We start from the raw sequence: 26629 nt of genomic DNA on the forward strand, positions 1-26629 counted from the left end.
CTTAACTCAAACAACTTCTTTACTTTCATCTCTTATTCTAATATCTCTGTTTCCATCGTAATAGTATCCTTGCAACACTTCACATTTGACACCTTGATATTTTATGAGGTCTTGTAATGTTTATATGGTCAACATACATTAAACAGCAAGTGTTTGAACTTCTGGGAACGTTTAAGTTCTGGATTTAGTTCAGGGTCACAAACTATTAAAGGAAAGTGTCTGGGTATACCAATCTCTGTTATCTTAATGAGAACAAAGAAGCCAGACATAAACTTTTCACCAATGGGTTCCTTTTGGTCGTCATCGAATAAATGCTTTAACAAATACTCTGTGCTTAACATCTCATCCTTCAATACTTTTGGAATTCCTTCTAAAGTATACAATCTTGCTATAGCTGATGGATATAATGAAACAGCGTCGAAATCAGCAATGAGTTTCTTTTCGCTCTTTTGTTTAATGTTATCTGACAGCATACATCTTCCACCTTGAATACAGCGTGAAATAAATTCTCTTGGTTTATTTGAGAGGTCATAAAGATTTCCATTCGGAAGTACACTCTGTTCTCAAACAATTTGTTAGCAATAGAACAAATACTAACGTAGTCATAAACGTTTAAATCAAACTCTTTCAATATGTTCATTGCGGAACTTAACAAAACCTTCTCTTAAAATTCTTACATCTTGTTTGCAATAAAATGTGCTATATTTTTCTAAGTCGAAGTGGTTCTCATCTATTCTGCAACCTTTGATGGAATCTATGTTCTTCATGAACGTATCCGCATCCCGGATAAACTTACATGCTTCAGAAATGACACCAGTTCTGTTGTCATTTGTTAACAAAACACTGCTGTAGTAGTTGTATGGAAATACTTCTTTCGGTCCTGTTTGTAAGTTAAACATAGCAGGAAATAGTTTAAGCTTCTTTATTTATAACACTGTAAGAGTCTTTTATAATAATTGCCCTTCCTTTATATAAGCCAGTTATTTGCATTGTTCGTGAACCTTTAATGATGGGAGTTCCTTTCACTTCTGTCATGTGTCTTAAGATGAAGTTTATATCATAACTGAGGTTATGGAAATATATTAAACTCTTGTCAGGAAGTCGCTCCAAAAATTCTGTTGCACAGTTCTGACCCCAAATGCTTTCACTCACTGAACCATCTTCACTGTCATAACAGATGTTAAAAGCTTTATGAAAGCCGTCTGTGCTACACTCAAAGTCAGCAAAGAAAACATGCTCAGAATGAACTTACATTTAGCTTTATTTACTTCTTTTGACTCTGCTTTCTTCTTCAGTTGTACACAATACTTTGGAGCATACGTCAAATCTTTAAATGGTGCAAGGTTCTGTTTATATAAGTCAGTAGTATATGTGAAAAGTTCTCCATAAGAAATAGGTTCGAAATATTTGCACTCCCACAATGTTTTCATAACATCCCATAGCGGTGTTGTTCTATCATAACGAACTACATATTTATCTTCTCTCTTTGTATAAATCTTCATCTGTTTCTCAATGTTCATTCCACCACAAGCTTTGAGAATTTCTATATAGTTGCGAATGAAATATGTTGTCATTGGTAATCTTTCATTTAGCATGTAGTGGTCTTCAACAAGAAGTAAGTCAATAGTTCGAACAGTTTCACATTCTTTTGGTATGTATCTCTTTATTTCATTATGTCTTGAGTCATTGAAATAACCAATGGTAACATTAAATGCTATACCTGTTGCGTCAGAAATTTCTTGTACTTTACTTTGAGGAAAGTCTCTAACACGAATGACTTCTCTCATGTGGTCAATAGTTTCTTCATTTACTCCAGCCTGAATGCAAGCATAAACGAAGCAGTTATCTTCTGTCATAAGTGTTGCAGTTCTTTTGTTCAGTTCATTGAAGATTTGGTAGCGTTCAAGATTTATAGGTAATGTGCAAAGATACTTCCAGAACTGACCGCTTCTCTTCTTATAAAACTTCTTTTCACCATTATCTTTCCAAAAGCTTTCTATAAGTGCTGGGTTTCCTGTTTGCTTAAGAGCTTCCAAAATGGCTTTCTGGTCATTTGTCAGTGTGCTTTCATCTCTATATGGTCTCTTTTTTGGTTTGCCTTTCTTTACATCTGACATCGTTAAGCCTTCATATTCTGTTAAATCATACATCTTTATTTCGGTAAGATTCTTTATGTTTGTCAAGAAGAAGTCATAGTGCATTTCAACAATACCTGCAGCATTTGCTTCTATCTCTGATATAAAGTTCTCCTTCAAGAGCTGATGTAGTAATGTTCCAATATTATTGAGGTTTAACGTAGAACATTCATACTTTCCACCAAGTTTATAACATACCATCCATCTTGTTGTGAGTTTATTTTAATTTTCTCTAAGAGTCTCATGAAAACCTTACCGAAATGTTTGTGTAAGTAGTCTCTGTTTGGTTCATCTAAAGCTTCGATGTTAAAGTCAATGAGTCTATTGCCTGACTTCACATTTCTCTTCCTATTCTCTTCATCTTTCTTTAACCATCTCTCACCTTCTTTTGGTTTGTCGTCAATGGAACGAATGACATCGTTAGCTTTACGAACTTGTTCTATAGCACTTTTAAACATCTCTCTTCTCTGTTGTTTCAGTGTGTCGTCTCTTCTTCTTGTTTCACCAACGTTTGCATTTGTTATGTCAAACATCTCTTGACGAACATCATGCGAAAGAGCTTTACGAGTATGACCAACGTTCGCATTTGTTATGTCAAACATCTCACGCCTTACTTCATGAGGTACTGAACGTCTATGATATAAGTCAATAGCAATGTCATTTAAAGGAAATGCTCTTGCATGGACTTCGTCCTCGCCGCGTTGCGGCTTTATGAACTCATGAATTCTATCATAAGTTATTGCACCATTATAGTCTTTAATGAAGTCAGCGAGTGCTTTTTTGTTTGTTGCGTAATGCTTTGCAACATCTATATTAGCTTCTGTAAGAAGTTGTTTTATTTCCGAGTGTTCTAACTTAGACAACTTCCGATACATCTTTAGTAGGAAATAAAAAAATATTTTTTGAAAAAATTAGATTAGATTTTTTTAAGTTATTTTTCAAAATAATTTAATATTTTTATTTTAATGAAACACATGCAAGATTGCAAGTTCTTTTCATACAATGCTCTCGCTACTGCCATCAAGAATGAGTTCAATGGTGCTTCAAATGTTAATGTTATCTTTAACAAGAAGTTTGTGAAAGAATCTAAGTTTGGTCAGTATGTCAAACCATTAGCTATCGTCATTGACCGCAAACGTTATACTTCACAAGAGTTAGCAGTAGTTTTGAAACAAAAGAGTTTCTTCGTGAATGTCAAAGATACTCATTATACTGTCATAAAGAACTCTAACATTGACTTCTTCAGTATTGCTTTAAATCTTTCCGAACAGAAAGAATATAAGAAGGGTGAAACAAATGTGAAATATTATCCTTCATCTCTGAAGACAATAACGAACAAAGATGTTATACAGAAGCTCCTACCAAAGGTTGAAGAAGCTTCTATTGACATTGACGAAGGAAGTGAAATGGTTGAAGAAATAGACCCTGAAGCTATTTAAGCAAAAATATATTTTTGGTTAGTCTTCATATGGATATTTTACAACAATTCCCCAATGTATAAACTTTTCATACGCTTTTTCATAAGCTTTATATACCTTCAGAAATTTTGCATAATCTTTAGAAGCATTTAGATATTGTTTAAATGCTTTGTATGTCTTCAGAAATTTTGCATAATCTTTTACATGTTGTTCGTTCTCTTCTTCTGTCATGAGTTCCGAATATTCTAAATTCATGTTCTTTCATATGAGATAAAATTTTATAAAAAAAATAAAATTAGCTTAGATTTTTTTTTCATTCTTCCTCTTTGAAGTTGTCAAAATACTCTGTTATCTTTTCTTTCAGTAGCGGCAAATCTTCTTTGAAGGTAAGTATTGTACAACCTTTGATGTCATAGTGTGTTTGAGGTAACGTATCTTGAACTATTTGTTTCACATCTTCATTTGGTGTCATTGAAATCGGTAAGTTTTCGCGATAGAACCAATTTCTGTCAGATTTGTAAATCTTAGCAAGGTCGTAAAAGCTTTTGTTGTTTCTTCTGACTAAATGCAACATAACCATATCTTTATCTTCTTCATTTTCCATCTCTTCAGTATAAATCATATACTTATAGTTCTTTTCCTTTCCTTTTGGTACCGAACGTGGTATTCTTTTCTGAATGCTTTTGTCTTTTGCTTCAAGCTTGTTCTCTAGCTCTTCACGTTCTTGTCTATGAATTTCGTCAAGAAGTTTACAAACATACCATGAATAGCGAGCTGAAGCCCATTGTGCCACATTATTTACGAGAAGTCTATGAACATAATATCCTCTCAAACCATTTGGCAATTTTTCACGATTTTCATAGAGTTTTGGCGACTGGGGTTTTTTCCCCACTCGCTGTTCTTCACGATTTTCAGAAAAAAGTATGTCTCGCTGTGCTTCGCTCAAAAGTTCTTGTGTGCTTTGGTTCCTAAACCAGTCTTTAGGAACCTTAGTATCTGGAGCAAAACATGCTGTCAAAATACTTTGCATCTGGTACATATCGTCTTTGACCGAACGAATGAGACGGAGTTGTTTGTTATACTGAACCCACTCATATTCTTCATTTATAGCTTCATGGACTATAACTGTTGTTGTGTTCTCTGTTGTTGACATATCTGTCTTTACATTCCGGATAAAAAAATAAAAAAAAAATAAAACTAACTTTATTTTTTCTATCTTATGAAAATTCATGAAATTTGGTCATTTTTCAGCAAAAATATATTTTATGTGAAGCCCATTGTGCCACATTATTTACGAGAAGTCTATGAACATAATATCCTCTCAAACCATTTGGCAATTTTTCACGATTTTCATAGAGTTTTGGCGACTGGGGTTTTTCTCCCACTCGCTGTTCTTCACGATTTTCATAGAGTTTTGGCGACTGGGGTTTTTTACGTACTCGCTGTTCTTCACTGTTTTCATACGGAATCTCGTTCCTCGATTTTTCGAGGGACGCAAACATATGAGGAAATTCATGAATTTTGGTCATTTTTCGGCAAAAATATATTTTAGGTGAAGAGGTGAGATCTCACCCGTTTTTTCACCTAATTTTTCACCTCAGTTATTTTATAAACGTTTTACATGGTAAACGTTATTTTCTATCTTGTATAAAAGACCAAAAATAAACGCTTTACATGTATTTTTCAGCAACTTCGTCAAATAATTTTATAGCTTTGTCGATCTCATCTACTTCAAACGTTTCTTTACCTTTCGTGGGAGCACCATACATCTTCTCAAACTTTTCAAGTAGTTCTGTTTCAGCAGCTCTCATATCGTTAACAAACGCAACCTTAACTCTATTGACTATACTGTCATATCTTTGAGTTATATTAAATGTTCTTCCTATCTTATATCTCTTTGTATTGAAGTCCTTCGGTTTCTGAACGATGTAAAGTAAGCCTTCACTGCAACGTTCAGTATCGAATGAACCATATGTTATGAAATTATATCCAACAACCGGGTCAATCCAGAACAAAACTACTGGTATAAGACTTTTGTCTATAAGATATGCTCTTGTTCCATAGAATCTTACCGATATCATAAGCTCAGGATTTTTTGTCAAAATTTTCTGAGTAGAAGCATTTCTAACCCAGTCGTGGGATGTTTTCTTTTCAGATAGTGTTAAAATGTCTGACAAAGAATATTTTTTGTATTTCTTTGAGTATCTTACGTTTAAATCACCTATTCTAACCACCTTGGTCTCATTGTCTATCTTTTTAACTGTTTCAAACTCAATGTTTAACATTTGCTGTCTTTACATACAAAATAAAAAAAAATATTTTAAAAAAACTAACGTTAATTTTATTTTTTCTATCTTGTATAAAAGATATGATTTCATAGAGTTTTTTGACGATTTTCATAGAGTTTTGGCGACTGGGGTTTTTCTCCCACTCGCTGTTCTTCACGATTTTCATGTGTTTTAGGCGAGTACGGTTTCTACCGTAGTCGCATTTTTTCACTGTTTTCATGTGTTTTAGGCGACCAGGTTTTTTTCCCTACTCGCAATTTTTCACTGTTTTCATGTGTTTTAGGCGACCCCTGTAAAAATCGGGGTCGCATTTTTTTACGATTTTCATGAGTTTTATGCAAGGCCGGAAAAAGTCGGGGTAGCATTTTTTCCACGATTTTCATAGAATTTTTTTACGATTTTCGTACGGAATCTCGACCCGCGGTTTTCTACCGGTCGCAAACATATGAGGAAATTCATGAAATTTGGTCATTTTACTCAGCAAAAATATATTTTAGGTAACCAGGTCACTCGGTCACTCGGTTAAATGAACTTCTCTGAAAAAGTGTGACAACATGACATTTTGACAACAACACAGGAAATAGACTTCATCGTATATGTCCTACCATGATTTCATCGTAAATGAGCGTAAATCAGACAAAAATATATTTTAGGTGAAGTGGCTCAACCTCAAAACAAGCATTTTGTGAAGAATATACCAACCCGCGGAATTCCGGCGGTTGCTTTTTATACAAAGTTCAACAGGTGAAAGAATACGATGAAGTTAAGATTTTATCGTCAATGAGCGTAAATCAGACAAAAATATATTTTAGGGTAGAAGGGTATATCTACCCCGTTTTCTAACCACTTTTCTAACATCGAAGAATTTTGTGCTGAATTCAGCAAAAATATAATTTAGGTGAAGAGGTGAGATCTCACCTGTTTTTTCACCTAATTTTTCACCTGTTTTTTTCACAAGCGTTTTACATGGTAAACGTTATTTTTTAAATTTTGTGAAAACTCAACGGTTTGACACAAGCCCTAAAAATTATTTTACTCAGAATTTTGTTGCTGAATTCAGTAAAAATAATGTTTAGGTGAAGATGTGAGATCTCACCCATTTTTTCACCCGTTTTCTCACCTGTTATTTTATAAGCGTTTTACATGAATTGTACGATGTATATTTGAAATCCTAAACAGTTTTGTAGCTTCTATTTCTTCGCTGAGGATATCGAATGTTTTAACAATGCCGAAAGTTTCTTTATATTTCTTCTTGACATCTGAAAGAAGGAAATCGTCAGCTGTTGGATAGTTTTTGTTCAGAAATGCTAACATGTCCATTTTATCTTCTGCTGGTTTCTCTGCTTCTTTCTTTAAGTCAGCATAGTCGTTTCGCATACGTTCTATCTCTTTGACAGAATAGTTATATTTCCTCATTGCTGCTTTACATTTAGAACATTGCGGGTTCATTTTTGCGTTATATTCTGAAACCTTACCTGCTAAAACAACCAAGGCGTCAATGGTTTTCTTAAATTCAAAACATGCAGGTCTAATTTGTTCATTCCATATTTTACCTCTTCTATCTTTATCTCTTATCTGCCATACACATTCAGCAACTAACGAAACAAAGTTGTCGTAGGTCTTAAATTCTTCAGATTTATATATGTCAGAAACATTCTTATATACCATATCGCAATCTTTGTCCATAACCTTATGGTTGCAATGAAAACCAAGGAATTCATAGTTTACCTTACGAATGAACTTCTTTATTTCTACTGAGTCAGTTGGTTTCACTTCAATTTCGTCGAATTCAGGAATAGTGAGTTTTTGTTGTTGTATTTCAGGAAGTTTAGGTAAATGGTCAATAATATCCTGCATTTCATAAAGATACTGTTCATTTGTTTCATCTTTCGCACTACAGTCTAAATTACTTGTTAAAAGTTCTTGCTTTATCTTCTGGATTTCTGTTTCAAAAGTATATGAAGAAGGAATGAAGCTTTTCATTTCTACTAACATTGAAGTTGGGTTCATAACTAAAGAGTTTGGTGCTGTTGTTGCTAACATGTTCTTACAATAAAAATAAAAAATATTTTTTAAATAAAACTAACTTTATTTTTTCTATCTTAAGGAAATTCTGTATAAAATTCATGAGGTGAGAAAACAGGTGAAAAAACGGGTGAGATCTCACCTCTTCACCTAAACATTATTTTTGCTGAAAAATGACCAAATTTCATGAAAATTCAAGAGGTGAGAAAAGAGGTGAGAAAACAGGTGAGATCTCACCTCTTCACCTAAACATTATTTTTGGTGTAAATTTATGACAAAAATAAATGGTACCATTAATGATATCATGACTGTTCTCGTTCATGTCTGATTTACATCTAATGAAAAAGTTTAGAAGAATTTTCTTATTCTTTCTGGCATATTTTTGTCTTTCCAGTACTCCCGCTCTAATGGTCCCAGATGTGTTGGCTTCGACTCTCTCAAGTTCTTAGATGGTATAACATCTTCAACGCCTCCTTCATATCTTACTTTATAAGTGTCATCGTTTATGTTATAGTCAAGTATTTCAATAACCACTCCTCGCTTTGCTTCGTCAATGGTTTCAGCAAGTTTGCCATTACTACTTTCAACTAATTTATGTCGAGGGTAAAACGCAATAGAGTCGTCAGCAGCTTTTATAAGATATCCATTACCTTGCGTAGAGTCTACGATATAATAATTTCGACTTAACCTTAAACGTTTCTTTGTCAACGGTTTGTCGTCAAGAACTACACGAACTTTTGTACCAGGAATGAGGGTAAATTGTGTTGAATTTCTGATATTTTGTGTTTGGCTTCGTTTCTTTTGTATATACTTTTCTTCTTGTTGTTGTGTCATTGAATTTGGTGTATGTCCTGTTGTAGAATGTGTTGAGGAATTGTAAACTTCGATGAAATGTTTCATTGTTTCTTCGGTAAAGTCTCGCTCTTGGTTTAAATCTCTGAGAGTCCTTATGAAGCGGTTTATGATGCCGAGTATGTTATGGTTATGGTCTTCAGTAGTGTAGTGAGTTATGTTATGCTTAATAAGAAAATCTGTGATTTCATTGCTGAGGTATGCACTGTCTTGGTCTGATGTTAAAGTACTTGGGCTATGTTCTGCTACAAACTTTTGTAAAACTCTTAACACTTCACGAGTTCCTTTATTTTTCATTGGATATGCATATGCTTTACGAGTGTTAACATTAATGAAGATGAGGAATGGTTTATGTCCTCCTTTTCTGCTTTGAATGAGAGTGTCAAATTGGTATGCGTCAGGAGTGTTGGAGTAAATTGGTAAAAAGTAGTCGTAAGGGTTTATTTTTGTTTGATGTACAACATTTTTGTCAAAGAACCTTTTCACTTCAGCTCTGTTAGTAAATCCCCAACTCTTTGCAGCTTCATTGAACTTCTTAAATGACCTCCATGGATGTTGTTCGAATACTTCTTTCAAGCTCATTTATGTAAAGTTAAAGAGTTTAACCAACTCGTATCCAAGCGTGCATTGTTATATAAGGAGGCATATAATCTTTTCCATTACCTGCTGGGTCTGTAATACCAGCTACAACATGTGTATGATTTCCTGCAGTTCCACAGAAAATACCTGTGCTTGAATCTACTGGGTCAGTTGTGATATCATATCTGTTCATTCCCTGTCTATTCGAACCCGCTGCAAGATTTATATAACCTCTTTTTGTTATTGAATGTGAATGGTTTCCTTCCACAGATGTTCTTCCACTGAACCTATGCATATGTGAAGGAAGGTTTTCAATACCGATTTTCTTTGAACCTCCCATCTTCATTGACTGCGTATTAGTGTAGAATGGAAAACTGTCAACTATTTCATACCATCTACCACCAAATAAAGTGTTTGGATTTATTGGATTCATAGACGTATAAACAGCTCCTATAGGATATATTAAATCATATATGCTCATAACTCTATAAACATATTCTAAAGAACTTATGTCATTAAATACCATTTGGAATGTATCTCCCGGATGAAATGTTGCATTTGTTCCACTTTTATAATGTAATGTTAGTTCAATAGAATTATCCAAGAAAAATTCAAAAGTATCTGGTTGAAGACCTCTAACAAATTCAAATGGAGTTGCTGGTTCACCATTTATAATTTCTGTTGTAAATGTCATTGTATCTGGTTTCGAAAATTTCTTTGTTAGTTCTGCATCCACATAAGTTTTGTCTGCTTTCTTATCTAACATTGCTGGTAGTTCATGTGCTTCAAAGTTTCTGGCATGACCTTCGATATTCATACATTTGTTATTTAAGGAGTTTAGTGTATCTTTTACGCTTGTACTTGGATTCTCTAAAGGTGCACTTGAACCAAGGGTATAGTTCAATATTATGTCGTCTGCTCTAACAGTAGTGAAGGATTTATGTGTATGGTTCTTGTCTGCTTTACTGTCTAATGTAGCTTGAAGTTCATTTATATCGGAGATATTGTGTTTATGAGATTTCAAAACTTTGTTCATTGCTTCAAGTTCAACTTTGTCAGCTTTACTTTTAATAGCATCTTCAAACGTTATTTTTGCCTTAACTCTCAATGTAAATCTTGGTTCAACTAATACACCGTTAACATTGAAAGTAGAGGCATAAATTTCACCGGTATAACCAAATGCTTCTGGTGCTTTAGCTACATCATACTGTACAGTACAGCTTATGTCATAACCTTTAGCACGAATGTATTTATATCTTCTTTCATTAACATTTTTTGTCTTCGCTTCATCACTTCGTGTTAAATATCCATGGTAGTCCGTTATAATCTGTTCGTCTGAAGTTATATAATGAACGTGGTTCTTGTCCGCTTTACTATTTAATGTAGCTTGAAGTTCATTTATATCGGAGATATTGTGTTTATGAGATTTCAAAACTTTGTTCATTGCGTCAAGTTCATTTTTGTCCGCTTTATTATTTAATGTAGCTTGAAGTTCATTTATATCGGAGATATTGTGTTTATGTTCTTTATCTGCTTTTTCGGCTAATTTCTCTTCTATCTCATTTATTTCAAGTTCATGCCTACCACCACCTCCCGAAGAAGTATTTTTCTTCAGCTCTTGAAGAACGTCCACTTCGCCATCTTTGGTGTCAATAATGAGACTTTGAGTTAAAACCTTTCCTGTCTTAATGGATGTTTGTAAAACTTCTTCTTCACCGTGTTCGGGGTCATGGTCGTCATCATATCTTGTGAAATCAGAGATGTTGTCATACATTAAGCATATCTGTCTCAAAAGTTCTGCTATTTGAAACTGGAACGAAAGATATACAGAACTTTCATCATCTCCTAAAGTCAAGTCTGCTTTCTTAAGTATTTCTTGAATGTATGCAATGAGAACAGAGTACCTTGGAAAATATTCGAACAATATTTCATTAGCTGTTGGTTTTGGTGGTTCTTCTGGAGTTTCTGTTGTTTCAGTTCCTTCTGGAGTTTCTGTTGGAGTTTCTGCATCTCTTGACTTCAATGCTCTTGCTCTCAAAGACCTAAATGTTAGAGCACCGGGTTTTACAAAGGACTTTATAAATGCTTTAATAGTTCCTGGTAAGTTATTGTTAGCATTAAGTAAGTTCCTTATGCTTCCATCATGTACGTCCATAGCACTATGTAAAAAATCTATACTTTTCTTGTAGTCAGCAATAGACTGACTGTGATTTTTTAAAGATTTGTCAATACCTTTAAGCCAATCTTCATGCATGTCTGATACTGAGCCAAGAATATCATTTGCTTCCTTTAGTGTATTTTGTGCTTCTCGTAAAGTATCCAATCCCGTACGTGCATTGTTTGCTATACGTCTTACAGTATCTATTTGACTCCTTGTTTCTTGCATCCAACCAGATAAAGTTTTAATAGTATCCGAACCATTTGAAATGAAGTTCAAAGCATTTTTAACGTCATCTAAAGCTTCTTCACCAAGTACTGCCCATATCTTTCCGATTTGGTATTGAAGAACTCCATATGAAGCAGCTGTTAAACCAGTATTTATAAGGTCCCATATCCATGATTTAGCAGTTTTTCCATCCTTTCCATCCTTTCCATCCAAACCGTTTTCGCCTTGAGGTCCTTGTATTCCTTGTATTCCTTGTATTCCTTGTGGTCCTTGTGGTCCTTGTGGTCCGGTGTCACCCTTCTCTCCTTTCAGTTCATCTTTATGTTCGTTATAATATTCTAATGTCATAAGGTGTACATCATTACTGCTACCAGCAACGCCGAGAATTTGTTTCTCATTCATGACTAAATTCTTTAGGCATTTAATGTTGTCGTCAAATCGAAAGCTCTTTAACAATTCAATGAGAACATTCAGTACTTTCACTAATGAGGCATCTACTGTAGAATTTATATATTGCACCGTTCCATCATTTATGATGGGAACCTTGCTTGTTGTAATGAATGGGTCATAAGTGTTAAAAGTATCGAAATCAATGACTTTTTTAGTTTTTCCATCGTCAATGACTAAATCATTGCCTTCAACGGTTAAAGTTGAGTTTTCGTTTACTAATTCGTGTGCTCTTCTTGCTTCATTTGTTTCATACGCATATGCAGCAATAGTCATATTTTAATGAGAATAAAATGTTGTTCTATTTGCAAAGTACAGACCCAAACGAATACGGGACAGTAAAGCTACAAACAAACTTAGGTCTTCAGAATGAAGCGCTTGCTTTCAGAGTTGTTGACTTCAATACTATCGCAACTTTTGTCGTAACAGATGAAACAGATTTCATAGAGATTGAAATAGATGACAAAAGAAGTGTTATAACATTTCCTAACAGAGCCGAGTACAGAATAGATAAAATTGCTGGAGTCATAGATACTCTCATAAATGAAGAAACTATTGACAACATAGATGTCGAACTCTCTTCTGAGGGAACATTGAAGTTCAGTAGCAAGAAAGAGTTCAAGATAACACGAATGAGTCATAGAGTTCAACTTCTTTTAGGAGCATACCATATGACATTTCCTTTGAAAAGTGTTGACAAAACGATTGAGATGAAATCTGTTCCATACGTATGTTATGGCAATTGTTTGTACATTGAGTCTAAAATAGCTAATGTCACAGGCATTTCAGGAGTTAATAGTAAAGGTTCAGTAGAATATAAATCCTTCTGTTATGCAGTCAATTCAATGTTCATTCCAAACGTTCCTGTCATAGCAACTCATTTAGGTAAATGGGTTCGCATAAGCCCTCATAATTTGAAAGACATGCAATTCAGACTAGTTGACTTTCAAGGCGAGCCTGTAGAACTGAAGGCACCAGTGCGAATGACTGTTGAAGTTGACTTTTTAGAAAATATTAAATGCAACAGCTTACAAGAGAACTCAGAGCTAAAAATATAAAGTATGAATGTTATGTATTAGGTCATGAACTTTGGTTGTTGCTGTTTGATGAAACAAATGAGTTAGTTATGTCAGTCAAGAGAACAGAAAAAGGCGTCAAAGGCGCCGAGCGCAAAGCGCTATATTGTGTTAGTGAAAACTGCACCAAGTCAATAAGATTAGGTTTGCATTATGAAGATGAGTTCGATACTGTTGAAGAAGTTTTGGATAGATATTACAAATTGCTTTAATTTACTAAAACATATTTCAAGCAAAGTTTATATTCTGTTGAAAGTTTTGTATACTCGTTCGAATATTTATACTTAAACTCAACTCCTGTAGTTCCTGGTGTTTCAATGATGCGGATGTTACCTATTTTCATGAATAGTGGAGTTTGACCACAGCATTCGATTTCAGGGTCGAGATAGTCAATGACACATTGTTTCCCTGTTATTCGTGAGATAACATTTTCAAGGTCCTCCTTTGTTAGAATTATTTGGTTCTTGCTTATAAGATTTGTCAAAAGCTTCTTATCGTCTTTGAGTAAAATTGTTTGGTATAACTGAAGAAGGTAATGGTCTACGTTATCTGAAGGATTTGTTTGAACATTTGTGTAAGGGTTGTCGTTGGCTTCTCTTGAAAGAATTTGGTCCAGTGGTGGATACTCTAACTTAACATCTGATGTAGCGTTAGCGTTTGAAGCTGAGTTTAAATTCACGGATTTCAGCTCTGGTTCTTTTTCTTTCAAACACTCCGAACTATAGTTCTTTATGACAATATTGTTTGTCGTTCGTGAGTCAACATTTGATGTTGGTTCAATTGGAACATTAACGGCACCAGCTAAGATGGATTTGCTTCTCATTTCATATAGAATAAAAACCTTTTATATGTATGAAATGAACAATATACTCGACAAGGGTTTGAATGTAAAGCTAACGAATGAAAATATTGTTGAATTCACTGAGACAGGAGCTGTGTATAAAGATGTAGAACTACTGAACAAAAGAGCAAAGGGAAGAAGCAGGAATATGAACAAAGGGTGGAAGCCTATAAAAATTTATGTCAATGATGGCTCAGGAGGTTCAAACATAAAGTATGCAGAAAGTTATAGAGTTTATGCTCTCAAAGGTGAAAAGCCTTCATTTAAGAACAGCTATTCTAACGCATATCCTCAAAAGCTAACGGATGGGGAAGTGGATGATATGAATGACAGCAAAAATATTAACAGAAATGGCGACAGAGATGCATGGAATTTGTTTACCATCAGTCAATTGAAGGTTAAGCTTTAAAACAATGTTGGTCGTTCCCATGGAATATTTTTGACTTTAATGGTATTAGTCATGATATGAATCTCAAGGTATGAACGAGGAGAGATGAGAGACTTATATGCTTCCCAAATTTCTTCAAAAGGTAATGTTATACCTGACTGTTTCCAAATGAGTTCAATATCATAACGTGAGAAACCTTGAAAGATAACGAAGTCAGTTATGAGACGTTTTATGTTTAAAGCTAAAAACCTCCATGTTTGCATAAGTATTGCTACAGTTAAATGGTAATGTCTGACTTTAGTTATGATGTTAGCTAATGGTGAGTCAGGCTTTGAACTAAACCTTTTCCGGCGAAGTCGTCGCAAACGAGCAGAGTGTTTGAAGGATATTTTTTGAAGGGGTATTTTGAAAGTTTTGATAGAATGTAGTTTGTCAGTCGTTTCATATCGTAAACTCCTGAGTACTGACGTAAGTGGTGTTTGTCAATAATTCTTTCCATCTCCTCAGAAGTCTTTTGCATTCCTGACTGTATAAATTCAACGATGGCATAATATTTCCTCTTACGTCGAATGTAACGTTGAAGAAATTCAATGAGTTCACTGTCTGGAACTTTAACGACAGAGGCTTGAACTTTTGACATAAATGTTTTCGCTGTTGAATCCATAGAGTCTGAAGTTGCTGATATAATGATTTGGTCATAATATGAGTCGTTTCCTAAACGTTCTGTTATGAGTATATGACGAATGAGGTTGAATGTCTTTCCTGAACCCATCTTTCCACAATAGAAATACACACCATTTGAACAGAATTCATAATCTTTGCTGAAAGGAAGAATAAGAGAAGAGTTAAGTTTGTCTGTAGTTTCATTCATGTCTTCATCTACGTCATGTATTAAATGCTTCATTTTATCTCCATTAAAAATGCAAGTCAGAAATATTCAGAACATAGCACCGAGTCTAACTGACAAGAGTATAAAGATATACTATGAACATGTTATGATGAAACCAACCAAAATTCAAGAAAGTCAGTATACTTATGAATATCCAAGACACTGGGTAGAGTATGTAGGAGGTGAGAAAGCTATTGAAATCAGACAGGTTCGAAGTATTCCAGCAGGAAGAACAATATTATTGAAGAACTTTAATGTTTTGAGATATAATGATGAAACAAAGAAGCAAGATAGTTTCCCTGTTGCTGTGTATGTGAACTTAGATACAGGAGATGACATGAAAGTTTTTAACACAAAGCTTCAAACGGTAGTGAGAGAACAACTGACTGCGGAAGGCATCCATTACCTTCAGAAGTTACCATAGCATATAATTTTGAAACAAACTCAATAGATTTTAAAGTCGTCTCTGCAAAGAAGTCAGGTTTTACATTTAATGAAGCAGATGTATATTCGAATGAAAACTTCAAAGCTATTGCATGGTTAGATAATGACGATTGCTTTAAGAAAATATTTAAATTCAGTGACTCAAGATGTCAATAGATGACCTTCGTGGAATGTTACCATCGACGTTTACAGTAGAAGGTTCAGCAGGATTGCTTACAAGATTGTCAATTGGTGGTATTTGGTCTCGTGAGAACATTGTTATAAAATCCAGTATAAGTGAATTTGCTGAAGAATCTATATTATGTCTTTCAAACTATATGTATTCGCCGCCGAAGCATTATAGTATAACAAACTTTGTCAGTAAGTTTAACATAAGACTTGTCGAACCTTCTTCAATGAAAGATGTTGTGCTACCAAAGATGGAAAGGATGGACTCATTATTGAGATTTAATTGCATATTAAATGAGCTTGTTTTGAAGGTCATTCATGATGAAATAACTGTTGTAGAAGATGTTAGCAATTGTTCAGACATTTTGAAGCGTATAGATGATATAAGAAATAAGTTAGATAGACCGCAAAGCGGTGAGGGCGAAGCCCGTGAGAACGCTTATGTTTCATTGACTTTCTCCAGTAACGAGAACTTTTATGAGATAATATTGAAGAGAGATGATTTTAATATGGTGTAAATGGTAGCTTGGGCAGCTTTAGGCGCAATGGGAACAAAAGCATTAGCATTTGGAGCAAAAGCACTTGGAGCTTATGACGCAGTAAATAAAATGAGTGGAGGAAGGGTTTCGAAGACATTAGATGCAAATAAAGGAAAGATTGGAGGCTGGGTTGCAAAGAAGTTAAGATTAAATAAAATAGGGCTCATAAATAAAGCATCCAATTTGGTTGCGACTGAGTCAGAAAATGCTTTAGGAAAGGACGATGAGTTTGCAAAACACGCAAAAGACTTTAATGACCAGATGAAAGGTGAAACAATGCATTTAAATAGAGTCGATGGAACTAAAGAAAATGTTTCTTCTCCACCAGTAGTTCTTCCGTATGGTCCCTATGGAATGTATGGAAACCCTTACGAAAGACCATTTGACCCATTGACTGGTGGAAGTAACTGGTATCATTACGGACGAAGAAGAAAGACAGTCAAGTTGGAGACAGACGTGAAGAAAGCAACTAAAAAGAAACCAAGGAAGAGAGTTATAAAGCAATGAATTCAACAGGGTGAAAAAACAGGTGAAAAAAGAGGTGAGATCTCACCACTTCACCTAAATTTATTTTTGTGCTATGTTTTCATACGTGTGAGGGTGGTGATATCATTAATTTTTAAGTTTATTTTTTATTTTTACTGAAAATTTTTATTTGGATGTAAATGACAGAACAAAAGCAACTCATTCGAATTCCACAGTATAACAAACATACATTTAAACATTTATTCTTCCTTCCTGAGCATAACATGTTCTTTCAAATACATCCGAGACCAGTTGACTTTTCATTGACTGTGTATAAAGATAGAAATAGTTATATCATTAAACCATACGATGACGAAGGTAAGTTATGTAAATTGTACGTTAAGAAGTTAGAGAAAGTTTATGGCTTCAAGTATGACTACAATAGGGTTAACACTGATGATAAAGATATTGAGGAAAATTTATGAGAACATTAGTGAAGTCGTTAGTGAGAACGATAGTGAGAACGTTTATTTTTTACATTAGTGAGTTCGTTAGTGAAGTGAAGTGGTTGGCGGCTTTGTAAAGTGTCAAATTCACAAGTATTGGGTAAGGTGGAACGCAGTGCCACAGTACCCAACTTAACCATACTAACTGATGGTATGTTATAAACTTGGTGGAAAGTATGAATGTTCTACGTTAAACCTCAATAATATTGGAACATTACTACATCAGCTCTTGAAGGAGAACTTTATATCAGAGATAGAAGCAAATGCTGCAGGTATTGTTGAAATGCACTATGACTTCTTCTTGACAAACATAAAGAATCTTACCGAAATAAAGATGTATGATTTAACAGAATATGAAGGCTTAACGATGTCAGATGTAAAGAAAGGCAAACCAAAAAAGAGACCATATAGAGATGAAAGCACACTGACAAATGACCAGAAAGCCATTTTGGAAGCTCTTAAGCAAACAGGAAACCCAGCACTTATAGAAAGCTTTTGGAAAGATAATGGTGAAAAGAAGTTTTATAAGAGAGAAGCGGTCAGTTCTGGAAGTATCTTTGCACATTACCTATAAATCTTGAACGCTACCAAATCTTCAATGAACTGAACAAAAGAACTGCAACACTTATGACAGAGGACAATTGTTTCGTTTATGCTTGCATTCAGGCTGGAGTAAATGAAGAAACTATTGACCACATGAGAGAAGTCATTCGTGTTAGAGACTTTCCTCAAAGTAAAGTACAAGAAATTTCTGACGCAACAGGTATAGCATTTAATGTTACCATTGGTTATTTCAATAACTCAAGACATAATGAAATAAAGAGATATATACCAAAAGAATGTGAAACTGTTCGAACTATTGACTTACTTCTTGTTGAAGACCACTACATGCTAAACGAAAGATTACCTATGACAACATATTTCATTCGCAACTATATAGAAATCTTGAAGGAATGTGGTGGAATGAACATTGAGAAACAAATGAAGATTTATACAAAGAGAGAGAACAAATATGTAGTTCGTTATGATAGAACAACACCGTTATGGGATGTTATGAAACAATTGTGGGAGTGCAAATATTTCGAACCTATTTCTTATGGAGAACTTTTCACATATACGACTGACTTATATAAACAGAACCTTGCATCATTTAAAGATTTGACATATGCTCCAAAGTATTGTGTACAACTGAAGAAGAAAGCCGAGTCAAAAGAAGTAAATAAAAATAAGTGCAAGTTCATTCCTGAGCACGTTTTCTTTGCTGGCTTTGAGTGTAGCACAGACGGCTTTCATAAAGCTTTTAACATCTGTTATGACAGTGAAGATGGTTCAGTGAGTGAAAGCATATGGGGTCAAAACTGTGCAACAGAATTTTTGGAACGACTTCCTGACAAGAGTTTAGTATATTTTCACAACCTCAGCTATGATATAAACTTCATCTTAAGACACATGACAGAAGTGAAAGGAACTCCCATCATTAAAGGTTCACGAACAATGCAAATAACTGGCTTATATAAAGGAAGGGCAATTATTATAAAAGACTCTTACAGTGTTATAAATAAGAAGCTTAAACTATTTCCTGTTATGTTTAACTTACAAACAGGACCGAAAGAAGTATTTCCATACAACTACTACAGCAGTGTTTTGTTAGCAAATGACAACAGAACTGGTGTCATTTCTGAAGCATGTAAGTTTATCCGGGATGCGGATACGTTCATGAAAAACATAGATTCCATCAAAGGTTGCAGAATAGATGAAAATCACTTCGACTTAGAAAAGTATAACACATTTTATTGCAAACAAGATGTAAGAATTTTAAGAGGAGGTTTTGTTAAGTTCCGCAATGACATATTGAAAGAATTTGATTTAAACGTTTATGACTACGTTAGTATTTGTTCAATTGCTAACAAATTATTTGAGAACAGAGTGTACTTCCCGAATGGAAATTTATATGACCTCTCAAATAAACCAAGAGAGTTTATTTCGAGATGCATTCAAGGTGGAAGATGTATGTTGTCAGATAACATTAAACAAAAGAGCGAAAAGAAACTCATTGCTGATTTCGACGCTGTTTCATTATATCCATCAGCTATAGCAAGACTTTATACTTTAGAAGGTATTCCAAAGGTTATGAAGAAAGAAATGTTAAGCACAGAGTATCTCATGAGACATTTATTCGATGACGACCAAAAGGAACCCATTGGTGAAAAGTTTATGTCTGGCTCTTTGTTCTCATTAAGATAACAGAGATTGGAATACATAGACACTTTCCTTTAATAGTTTGTGACCCTGAACAAAAATCCAGAACTTAACGTTCCCAGAAGTTCAAACACTTGCTTTAATGTATGTTGACCATATAACATTACAAGACCTCATAAAATATCAAGGTGTCAAATGTGAAGTGTTGCAAGGATACTATTACGATGGAAACAGAGATATTAGAATAAGAGATGAAGTAAAGAAGTTGTTTGAGTTAAGGTTAAAGTATAAGAAAGAAGGAAATCCTTTGCAAGAAAATATAAAGCTCATTCTGAACAGTATTTATGGCAAAAACTATTCTATCTCCTATTGAGTCAAAAATAACCATAGTAAATGACAAAGATGCTATAAGATATGCCATCAGAAACTACAACCATATAGTGAAGTTCGAAGGTTTGGATGGTTCAGATAAAACTATTTTCAAGCTAACGAAAAGCATTTGCAGACACTTTAACTTCTGTCCACTTGGTGTTAACATTCTGTCTATGTCGAAGAGAATAATGTGTGAAGTATTCTGTACTGCTGAAGATATGGGACTTCAAATTTTCTACCAGGACTGTGATAGCATGCATATTTTCAATGAAGACATACCAAAGCTCGCAGCAGAATTTAAGAAGAGATACGGTAGAGAACTTATTGGTAAAACATTAGGTCAATTTCATTCTGACTTCGCAGAAATAACACCTGGAAAACAAAGTTTAGCATACAAGTCAATATTTTGTGGAAAGAAGACCTACATAGACTTACTCACTCACGATTTAAATGAAGTTGCATTCCATGCACGTTGCAATGGTGTCAAACAAGACGTCCTTGCTTTAACAGCAAATGAAATGTTTCCTGACTCTGTTCAGTGTTTCTATGATGAAGATAAAGGTTTAATGGTTCCGCAAGGAAAATTTGACAAAGACTCTGAGTTCAGTGTTATGAAGTTATATAAAGCACTTTATGACGGTCAAGAGATTGGATTTGACTTATGTGAGTCTTCTAGTCCTTGCTTTGCTGAAAAGTTTAACTTTTCTATTCAGACTAAGACTTCATTCATAAGAAAGCTTAAGTTCTGAGGTCATGAATGAGAAAAATAATGAGGTCATTTATTTTTTGTCAGCAGTGAGACCATTCATGATAAAAATAAGCCGCTAGCGGCAAGGGCGAAGCCCATGTTGTCATTTACAATACTGCGATGGTAGAGTTTAAGAGTTGTGCTTCAATGTAGAGACAGTCCTTATGGTCTGGAGGTAAGAACACTGGGCAGTTATGGTCATGAGTGGAGAACATGTCTATCCAAAACTCACGATTGAAGCCAGTTAATTTATAGTATTTAGGGTTAGGAAGTGGTGAAGTTCTTGTATGACCAATGAACTCATTTTCAACTCCCTTACTTAAGTTTGAATATAATATAGCTTGTTTTCTATCCCAAATGCCAGGTGTTACAATCTTTGAAAATTCATTTTTCCTCGGAAGCATTGCATCATAATTGAAAACATTTTTGAAGTCTTCATTGGGTTCAGAGATTTGAAATCTTATACGTAATGGATTTTCTTTCTCTTTAGCTACTTCATTGAATGGTGAATATATAACAAACTGACAGTCATGAGTTCCATCTTCATTTTCATTAAATTCATAATGAAAGTCTATAAGTTGTGGCTGACTACCTTCTTCTTTTCAGTTGTGCAAGAAACTCACGTAAAGGCTGTAAAGTTTGTACTTCAATGTTGAACTTTTTCTCGAACATTTCATTAAATGAAATCATACATTGTTGCAATGTTGTATCGTCTTTAAAGTATTTGTATATGTGAATGTTTTGGGCGCTTAAAGACTGTTCGTCATTTTCTATCTCGACTTGAAGTATAAAGTCAACCTTTCTGAAAGCACGTGTTATATACATAGATGTTATGCCAATGTACTTCTCTTCATTTATGTTCACAATCCAGTCTGTTGGAAACTTAAACGTTACTCTGTTCCCCTTTATTTTGACGTCAGGGTTTTCACTACTGAACGCAACAGATAAAGGTATTTGTCTATACATTTAGTTCCGATAAAAATAACCCATTTACTCTTTCTTTGCTTCAGCTTCTTTAGCTTTTGCTTCAGCTTCTTCTCTAGCTTTCTTCGCCAGCAAACGTGGGTTCTTTTGTCTTCCAGCAGCTAATGCAGCAAGTTGTTTTTCACTAAGTTTTCTCTTTGGTCTCTCTGGCTTTTGTTCTTGTTTTTGTTCCTTCAGTTCGGATAAAATTTGCTCACGAATTTCTTTCTTCAATGCTTCAACATCTATGACCCCTTGGGTCTTGTCCGTAGGGCTTGTCTGAGTCATTTGACTGCAGATAAAAAACAAAATTAAAACTTTAACCGATGTAAAATGAGCTTGTCAAAATCAGAGCGAGAGTCTATTATATTAAATGACGCAAGAGGAATACAACATCCTTTCTATTACGTAAGTCAGAGTAAAGATGGTAAAATATACGTAAGAAAAAGAAAGGTTCCATTAGCGAATGCAGAAAGCGACAACATTAAGGTGCATGGCACCGAGGGCGAAGCCCATATAAAACCTTCTGTTCAAACTGAGCCACCAATAGAACCAGAAGAAAAGAAGCCAGATGTACTTTCAATAACGAACCAAGAGCTTATTGCAAAGTTCGTGAATTTCATTGAAAAACAAACCGAGTCAAAGAATCCTGACCCGCCAGTGAAAGAAGTTGAGACAAAAGAGAATGTACAGTTCATTGAAAATGTCAAGAAACAACTTCCACCACGAATGCCAAGAAGAAGAGTGAGAATAATGAAAGTAAATAGATATTTTTATCTGAAGTAAATACATGCAGAACGAACAGCTAAACGAATTTACTCCAGCAGAGCATATTCATCAGATTCGCTCATATTTCGATATCATAGACAATGCAGTTCAAATTGGTGACACTAATAGAAAATATTCTGACGCAAAGATTCCATCACAACCTGGAACTGCTAAAGATAACACATGGGTAACATTCAATCTCTCACCTCCTGGTGAAAATATGTTGGACCTTTACAATACATTCATTACGTATAAAATGGAAGGTCAATTTATTGTAGATAAAGAAATTGGTTCAGGTTCCAATAAAAACAAACCCACCAGAATTTTGGATTGGTTTTCGATGACGCTTTCTATGCAGTTGCTGGATATCAAATCCTTGCAAATGGTCGTATCGTATATTCTCAAGACAACGCAAGAGAAGAAGCATATATAACTTCAAACTCACAAACTACCGAACAAATAAAGAAAGTAGATGTTTTCTCAAAGACTCGACATGAAGATGTATGGAGTCATTCGGGAACATGCAGAATAGGACAAATTGTTAGTGGGCCGATTACAGCAGGAAAATCATTTGATTTTAAGCTTCGTTTAAGAATTCCTGTTAGAAGATTCCTTCCATTAGAAGCTATTCGATTTATTCCAGCTTTTGCAGGAAACATTCAGCTTAAAGTAAAGTTCAGTAGCGACGCCTTACAATGCACATCTATATCTGTAAATGATATCATTGCTTTCAATCCAACTCTTAAAGTTGCATTTGCTTCAGATTCAAATCCACCGACAAATAAATTTGTTCCATGGAATGAACCATTCACTATGATAACGAAGGCAGTAGAAGCTAGTGGAACAGTTACTATTACAACTGTAACCCAGAAACTATTTCGAACAAAGATGGATTTTAATGAATGTTTCATTCATCCAAAGTCATTCTCTTTAGACCCTAACATTTATACAGAACTTGTAGAACATTATACAAACGAGGCTTTATGTTTTCCTGTTAAAGTTATGGATTGGATTCCTATGGACGGTTCATTCTCAAAGAATACAGATAGTTCAAGTGCAACATTTACAGCAGCTTATACGCCTATTAATGTTAAAAGTATTTGGGCACTATTTAGAAAGAAAGACAACTATTATGTTAATTTTGAGAACCCTAAGTTTAAATATAGGGTGTCCAAAGGTGCGTTTAGCACAGCGCTCTATATGAGACTATTAAAGGAGATATATGCTGATTATAAATATATAATAAAAAATATGAATATATGTATATGATGAGTATGTTGTATTTTGGCGCCATGCAGGGATATAAAATGAATTTTGAGACAAGAGGCGGTTTCGCGGGAAATTTTGGCGGGATTTTTTTTCATTTTTTTAATGAATCATAAAGAAAACATCCTCGCTCTTGCAAAAAAATGCAAAGACTGTAAAAAATCTACGAGACATTGGTAAAATGCTTCGGTATGGATGCTCCTAGCTATTCCACTGTAACGTATCATGTTAGGATGTATCACTTCATGAACAAAAAGGCGCCCATCATAAAAATTGACAAAAAATCGCCGGATCAAAGAAAAATCAAAGCAATTCTTCAAGCGCTAGATGAAGACCCAAGAGCATCACTCAGAAGGATAGAGGAGATGACAAAGATACCACGTACAACAGTCAGTTATTATCTGCACAATTATTTGAACTACAAACTAGCGTATACACGTTGGGTTCCGCACAACCTTAATTCAGTTCAAAAAAAATCTAGAGTCCAATCTTCGAAAGAGCTCCTCTCTATATTGCGTGCGTATCAATCCAAGAAGTTTCGCTTTTTAGTAACAGGGGACGAGTCTTGGTTTCAATATGCAACAGAAGCCAAAATCATGTGGATCCCGAAGGATGAAAATCCGCAAACATTCCCGAAGAAAAAAATTGACACACCAATGATGATGTTGTCGGTTTTTTGGGGCGTGAATGGCATCATCGCAATTGATATTCTTCAAAAACCTAATACGATGAATGCTCAGTATCTAATTGACAATGTTCTTACTCAAATTATCAATTCTGATGAGTTTGAGAAATCCAAACAACAAAAACAAAAGTTTGCAATTCATTTTGATAATTCAAGAGTTCACAAAAGTCATAAGGTAATGAATTACTTGGTGGAAAACAATGTCAAAGTTGTTCCAAACCCAATTTATTCACCTGATATTGCACCCTCTGACTTTTATTTATTTCGGCACGCTAAAAAAGAGAGCTGAAGGACGCGAATTCGCGAGTCCAGATGATCTTGAAAATTTTGTAAGAGAGCAATTTGAGCAATTTTCTCATGATGATTTAAAGCGTGTCTTTCAAGCCTGGATCGATCGCTGCGAACGCGTGATTGAATCCAATGGTGATTATATTTAAATAAACTTTATATATATGTAACTTGTTTATTTCTATTCGCAGTATTCAGGTTTGTGCTAAACACACCTTTGGACACCCTATATCTTCAGCTTTCCATGGGAGCTTATGGAAATATGCCTGCAGAACCTGAAAAATCATACGGCCCTGTATTTTATGAAATGGTTGCGAACGCTTGCAATACAAACAATGATATGATAGGATTTAATGAAGATGTTATGAGGTCATTGGTGGATGATGGTAGTGTGGAACATAAATGGGATAGCTATGACAACACACATTTCTTATGTGGTTTTCCAACAGAAGTGGACTTTTGCTTCATGCAGGGTCAAACATCTACTGCTCCAATAACATACAAATTGACTGTTAAAGGACCTATTGAACTAGCAACTGAAAATGTACCAAAGCCACTTATTGGATTTATGATGGATTGTTGCTTTGCCATTCAGGTGCGTGCTAATGGAATCCCAATAATAAGATTAGATGACTATAACTTAGCTGCGGACGACAGTGAGGAATAAAGGATGAACGTTTATTTTTAAAGCTTATAAATGAGTTCTTCATCAAGCTCTCGCGAACCTTCACCATCTATGAAACAAACTTTACCAAACGATTATGGAGCACCTATTGAATATTTCTTACGAGCTGCACAATGGCAAAGAGCAGTCTCACCAAGGTTAGGTGTTCCACCAGCTCCTGTCAAAAATAGCATTTGGTCAAGTCCTTATATAAGATATGGTCTCCCACTAGGTTTGCTAGCTACAGCAGTAGCAGTTATGATGTTGAAAAGAAATAAAGCAAATGTTGTAAATAATACTGAAGTAGTTGAAGTTAAACAAACTCCAACACCTTCGCCAAAACAACGTCAAAACCAACGCCTTCACAAACAACACCTTCAATGACTCCTGAACCTATGGAAGTACAAACTCCTGTTCAAAAGTCAACTCCTAAACCGACTCCAACATTTAAACCAGAACCTACTTCTCAAATAAATCGTAAAACTCCTGCGTTTCCTTACTGAAAAAATAACGTTATTTTTATTTAATATTAAAATTTTTATTTGATTGAAATGACGACTAAAGTCACTGAAGCAATGAAACAAAAGTTTTTGGTAGAATACATTAAATCAGGAACTATTCCAGAAGGTTTTTACATTCATCAAATGAAAGATGGTAGAGTTCAGTTTAGAAAGATAAAGCAACCATTAGATAAAGAAGGAATTTTGAGAAAGATTAAACTTCATGAGGACAACATTGCTGGACTTAAGAAGAAGTTAGAAGAGTTGGAGAAAGGAAGAGAGTTATAAAGCAATGAATTCAACAGGGTAGAAAAGAGGTTAGAAATCGGGTTAGATCTAACCTTCTACCCTAAATTTATTTTTGGTGTAAATTCACAAGGTTAGTTATCGGGTTAGATATCGGGTTAGATCTAACCTTCTACCCTAAACATTATTTTTGTGCTATGTTTTCATACGTGTGAGGGTGGTGATATCATTTATTTTTATTTTATTTTTTAAAATTATTTTTTATTTTATTTTTATATAAATGACGAAAACTATTGAGATAACAAACTACAACGGTCATGAGTTCAAGAATTTGTTCTTCGTTCCTCGTGAAAATACATTCTATCAGATACGAGGGAGAAAGGGTAAAGTTAGTTTGAGCGTTTACGACAACAAACATAATGGGAGATATATAAAAGCAATAGATACAAACGGTAAGCGTGTTTCATTAGCTTTGTCAAAACTT

At 34.6% G+C, this 26629-nt stretch overlaps 14 protein-coding genes and 3 pseudogenes across 17 annotated transcripts, besides 3 other annotated features; 9 read left to right on the forward strand and 8 right to left on the reverse strand.

Moving 5' to 3' along the window:
• Window positions 1-17524: part of a mobile genetic element that runs on past the window's edge.
• Window positions 1-26629: part of a mobile genetic element that runs on past both edges of the window.
• Window positions 2213-3010, reverse strand: TVAGG3_0614840 (annotated as a pseudogene). The gene has a single exon. A coding segment is annotated over exon 1 (798 nt).
• Window positions 3101-3574, forward strand: TVAGG3_0614850 (uncharacterized protein; the record flags this gene model as incomplete). The annotated part of the gene is made up of 1 exon (XM_051240137.1): window positions 3101-3574. One exon carries the CDS (start codon window positions 3101-3103, stop codon window positions 3572-3574), a length of 474 nt encoding a protein of 157 aa, XP_051086724.1.
• Window positions 3867-4157, reverse strand: TVAGG3_0614860 (uncharacterized protein; the record flags this gene model as incomplete). Its single annotated transcript, XM_051240138.1, has 1 exon — window positions 3867-4157. One exon carries the CDS (start codon window positions 4155-4157, stop codon window positions 3867-3869), a length of 291 nt encoding a protein of 96 aa, XP_051086725.1.
• On the reverse strand, window positions 5224-5838 carry TVAGG3_0614870 (organellar and viral DNA polymerase type B; the record flags this gene model as incomplete). Its single annotated transcript, XM_001308176.1, has 1 exon — window positions 5224-5838. The coding sequence occupies one exon, from the start codon at window positions 5836-5838 to the stop codon at window positions 5224-5226; it is 615 nt and encodes a 204-aa protein (XP_001308177.1).
• On the reverse strand, window positions 6970-7884 carry TVAGG3_0614880 (organellar and viral DNA polymerase type B; the record flags this gene model as incomplete). Its single annotated transcript, XM_001308175.1, has 1 exon — window positions 6970-7884. One exon carries the CDS (start codon window positions 7882-7884, stop codon window positions 6970-6972), a length of 915 nt encoding a protein of 304 aa, XP_001308176.1.
• Window positions 8454-9300, reverse strand: TVAGG3_0614890 (integrase core domain containing protein family; the record flags this gene model as incomplete). The annotated part of the gene is made up of 1 exon (XM_051240139.1): window positions 8454-9300. A coding segment is annotated over one exon (847 nt), but the record flags the coding sequence as incomplete, so codon positions are not given.
• On the reverse strand, window positions 9320-12406 carry TVAGG3_0614900 (organellar and viral DNA polymerase type B; the record flags this gene model as incomplete). Its single annotated transcript, XM_051240140.1, has 1 exon — window positions 9320-12406. The coding sequence occupies one exon, from the start codon at window positions 12404-12406 to the stop codon at window positions 9320-9322; it is 3087 nt and encodes a 1028-aa protein (XP_051086727.1).
• TVAGG3_0614910 (uncharacterized protein) lies at window positions 12424-13188 on the forward strand (the record flags this gene model as incomplete). The annotated part of the gene is made up of 1 exon (XM_051240141.1): window positions 12424-13188. The coding sequence occupies one exon, from the start codon at window positions 12424-12426 to the stop codon at window positions 13186-13188; it is 765 nt and encodes a 254-aa protein (XP_051086728.1).
• TVAGG3_0614920 (uncharacterized protein) lies at window positions 14055-14456 on the forward strand (the record flags this gene model as incomplete). The annotated part of the gene is made up of 1 exon (XM_051240142.1): window positions 14055-14456. One exon carries the CDS (start codon window positions 14055-14057, stop codon window positions 14454-14456), a length of 402 nt encoding a protein of 133 aa, XP_051086729.1.
• On the reverse strand, window positions 15469-15663 carry TVAGG3_0614930 (uncharacterized protein; the record flags this gene model as incomplete). Its single annotated transcript, XM_051240143.1, has 1 exon — window positions 15469-15663. One exon carries the CDS (start codon window positions 15661-15663, stop codon window positions 15469-15471), a length of 195 nt encoding a protein of 64 aa, XP_051086730.1.
• On the forward strand, window positions 16455-16982 carry TVAGG3_0614940 (protein of unknown function, DUF4107 family; the record flags this gene model as incomplete). The annotated part of the gene is made up of 1 exon (XM_051240144.1): window positions 16455-16982. The coding sequence occupies one exon, from the start codon at window positions 16455-16457 to the stop codon at window positions 16980-16982; it is 528 nt and encodes a 175-aa protein (XP_051086731.1).
• Window positions 18143-19187, forward strand: TVAGG3_0614950 (organellar and viral DNA polymerase type B; the record flags this gene model as incomplete). Its single annotated transcript, XM_051240145.1, has 1 exon — window positions 18143-19187. A coding segment is annotated over one exon (1045 nt), but the record flags the coding sequence as incomplete, so codon positions are not given.
• On the reverse strand, window positions 21756-21920 carry TVAGG3_0614960 (uncharacterized protein; the record flags this gene model as incomplete). Its single annotated transcript, XM_051240146.1, has 1 exon — window positions 21756-21920. A coding segment is annotated over one exon (165 nt), but the record flags the coding sequence as incomplete, so codon positions are not given.
• Window positions 22062-22344, forward strand: TVAGG3_0614970 (uncharacterized protein; the record flags this gene model as incomplete). Its single annotated transcript, XM_001582815.2, has 1 exon — window positions 22062-22344. A coding segment is annotated over one exon (283 nt), but the record flags the coding sequence as incomplete, so codon positions are not given.
• Window positions 23660-24964: a mobile genetic element.
• TVAGG3_0614990 lies at window positions 23756-24884 on the forward strand (annotated as a pseudogene). The gene has a single exon. A coding segment is annotated over exon 1 (1129 nt).
• Window positions 24980-25402, forward strand: TVAGG3_0615010 (uncharacterized protein; the record flags this gene model as incomplete). The annotated part of the gene is made up of 1 exon (XM_051240147.1): window positions 24980-25402. The coding sequence occupies one exon, from the start codon at window positions 24980-24982 to the stop codon at window positions 25400-25402; it is 423 nt and encodes a 140-aa protein (XP_051086734.1).
• Window positions 25433-25899, forward strand: TVAGG3_0615020 (annotated as a pseudogene). The gene has a single exon. A coding segment is annotated over exon 1 (467 nt).

This window comes from Trichomonas vaginalis, chromosome III, assembly GCF_026262505.1.
Source record: "Trichomonas vaginalis G3 chromosome III, whole genome shotgun sequence".
Classification (NCBI taxonomy): Eukaryota; Parabasalia; order Trichomonadida; family Trichomonadidae; genus Trichomonas; species Trichomonas vaginalis.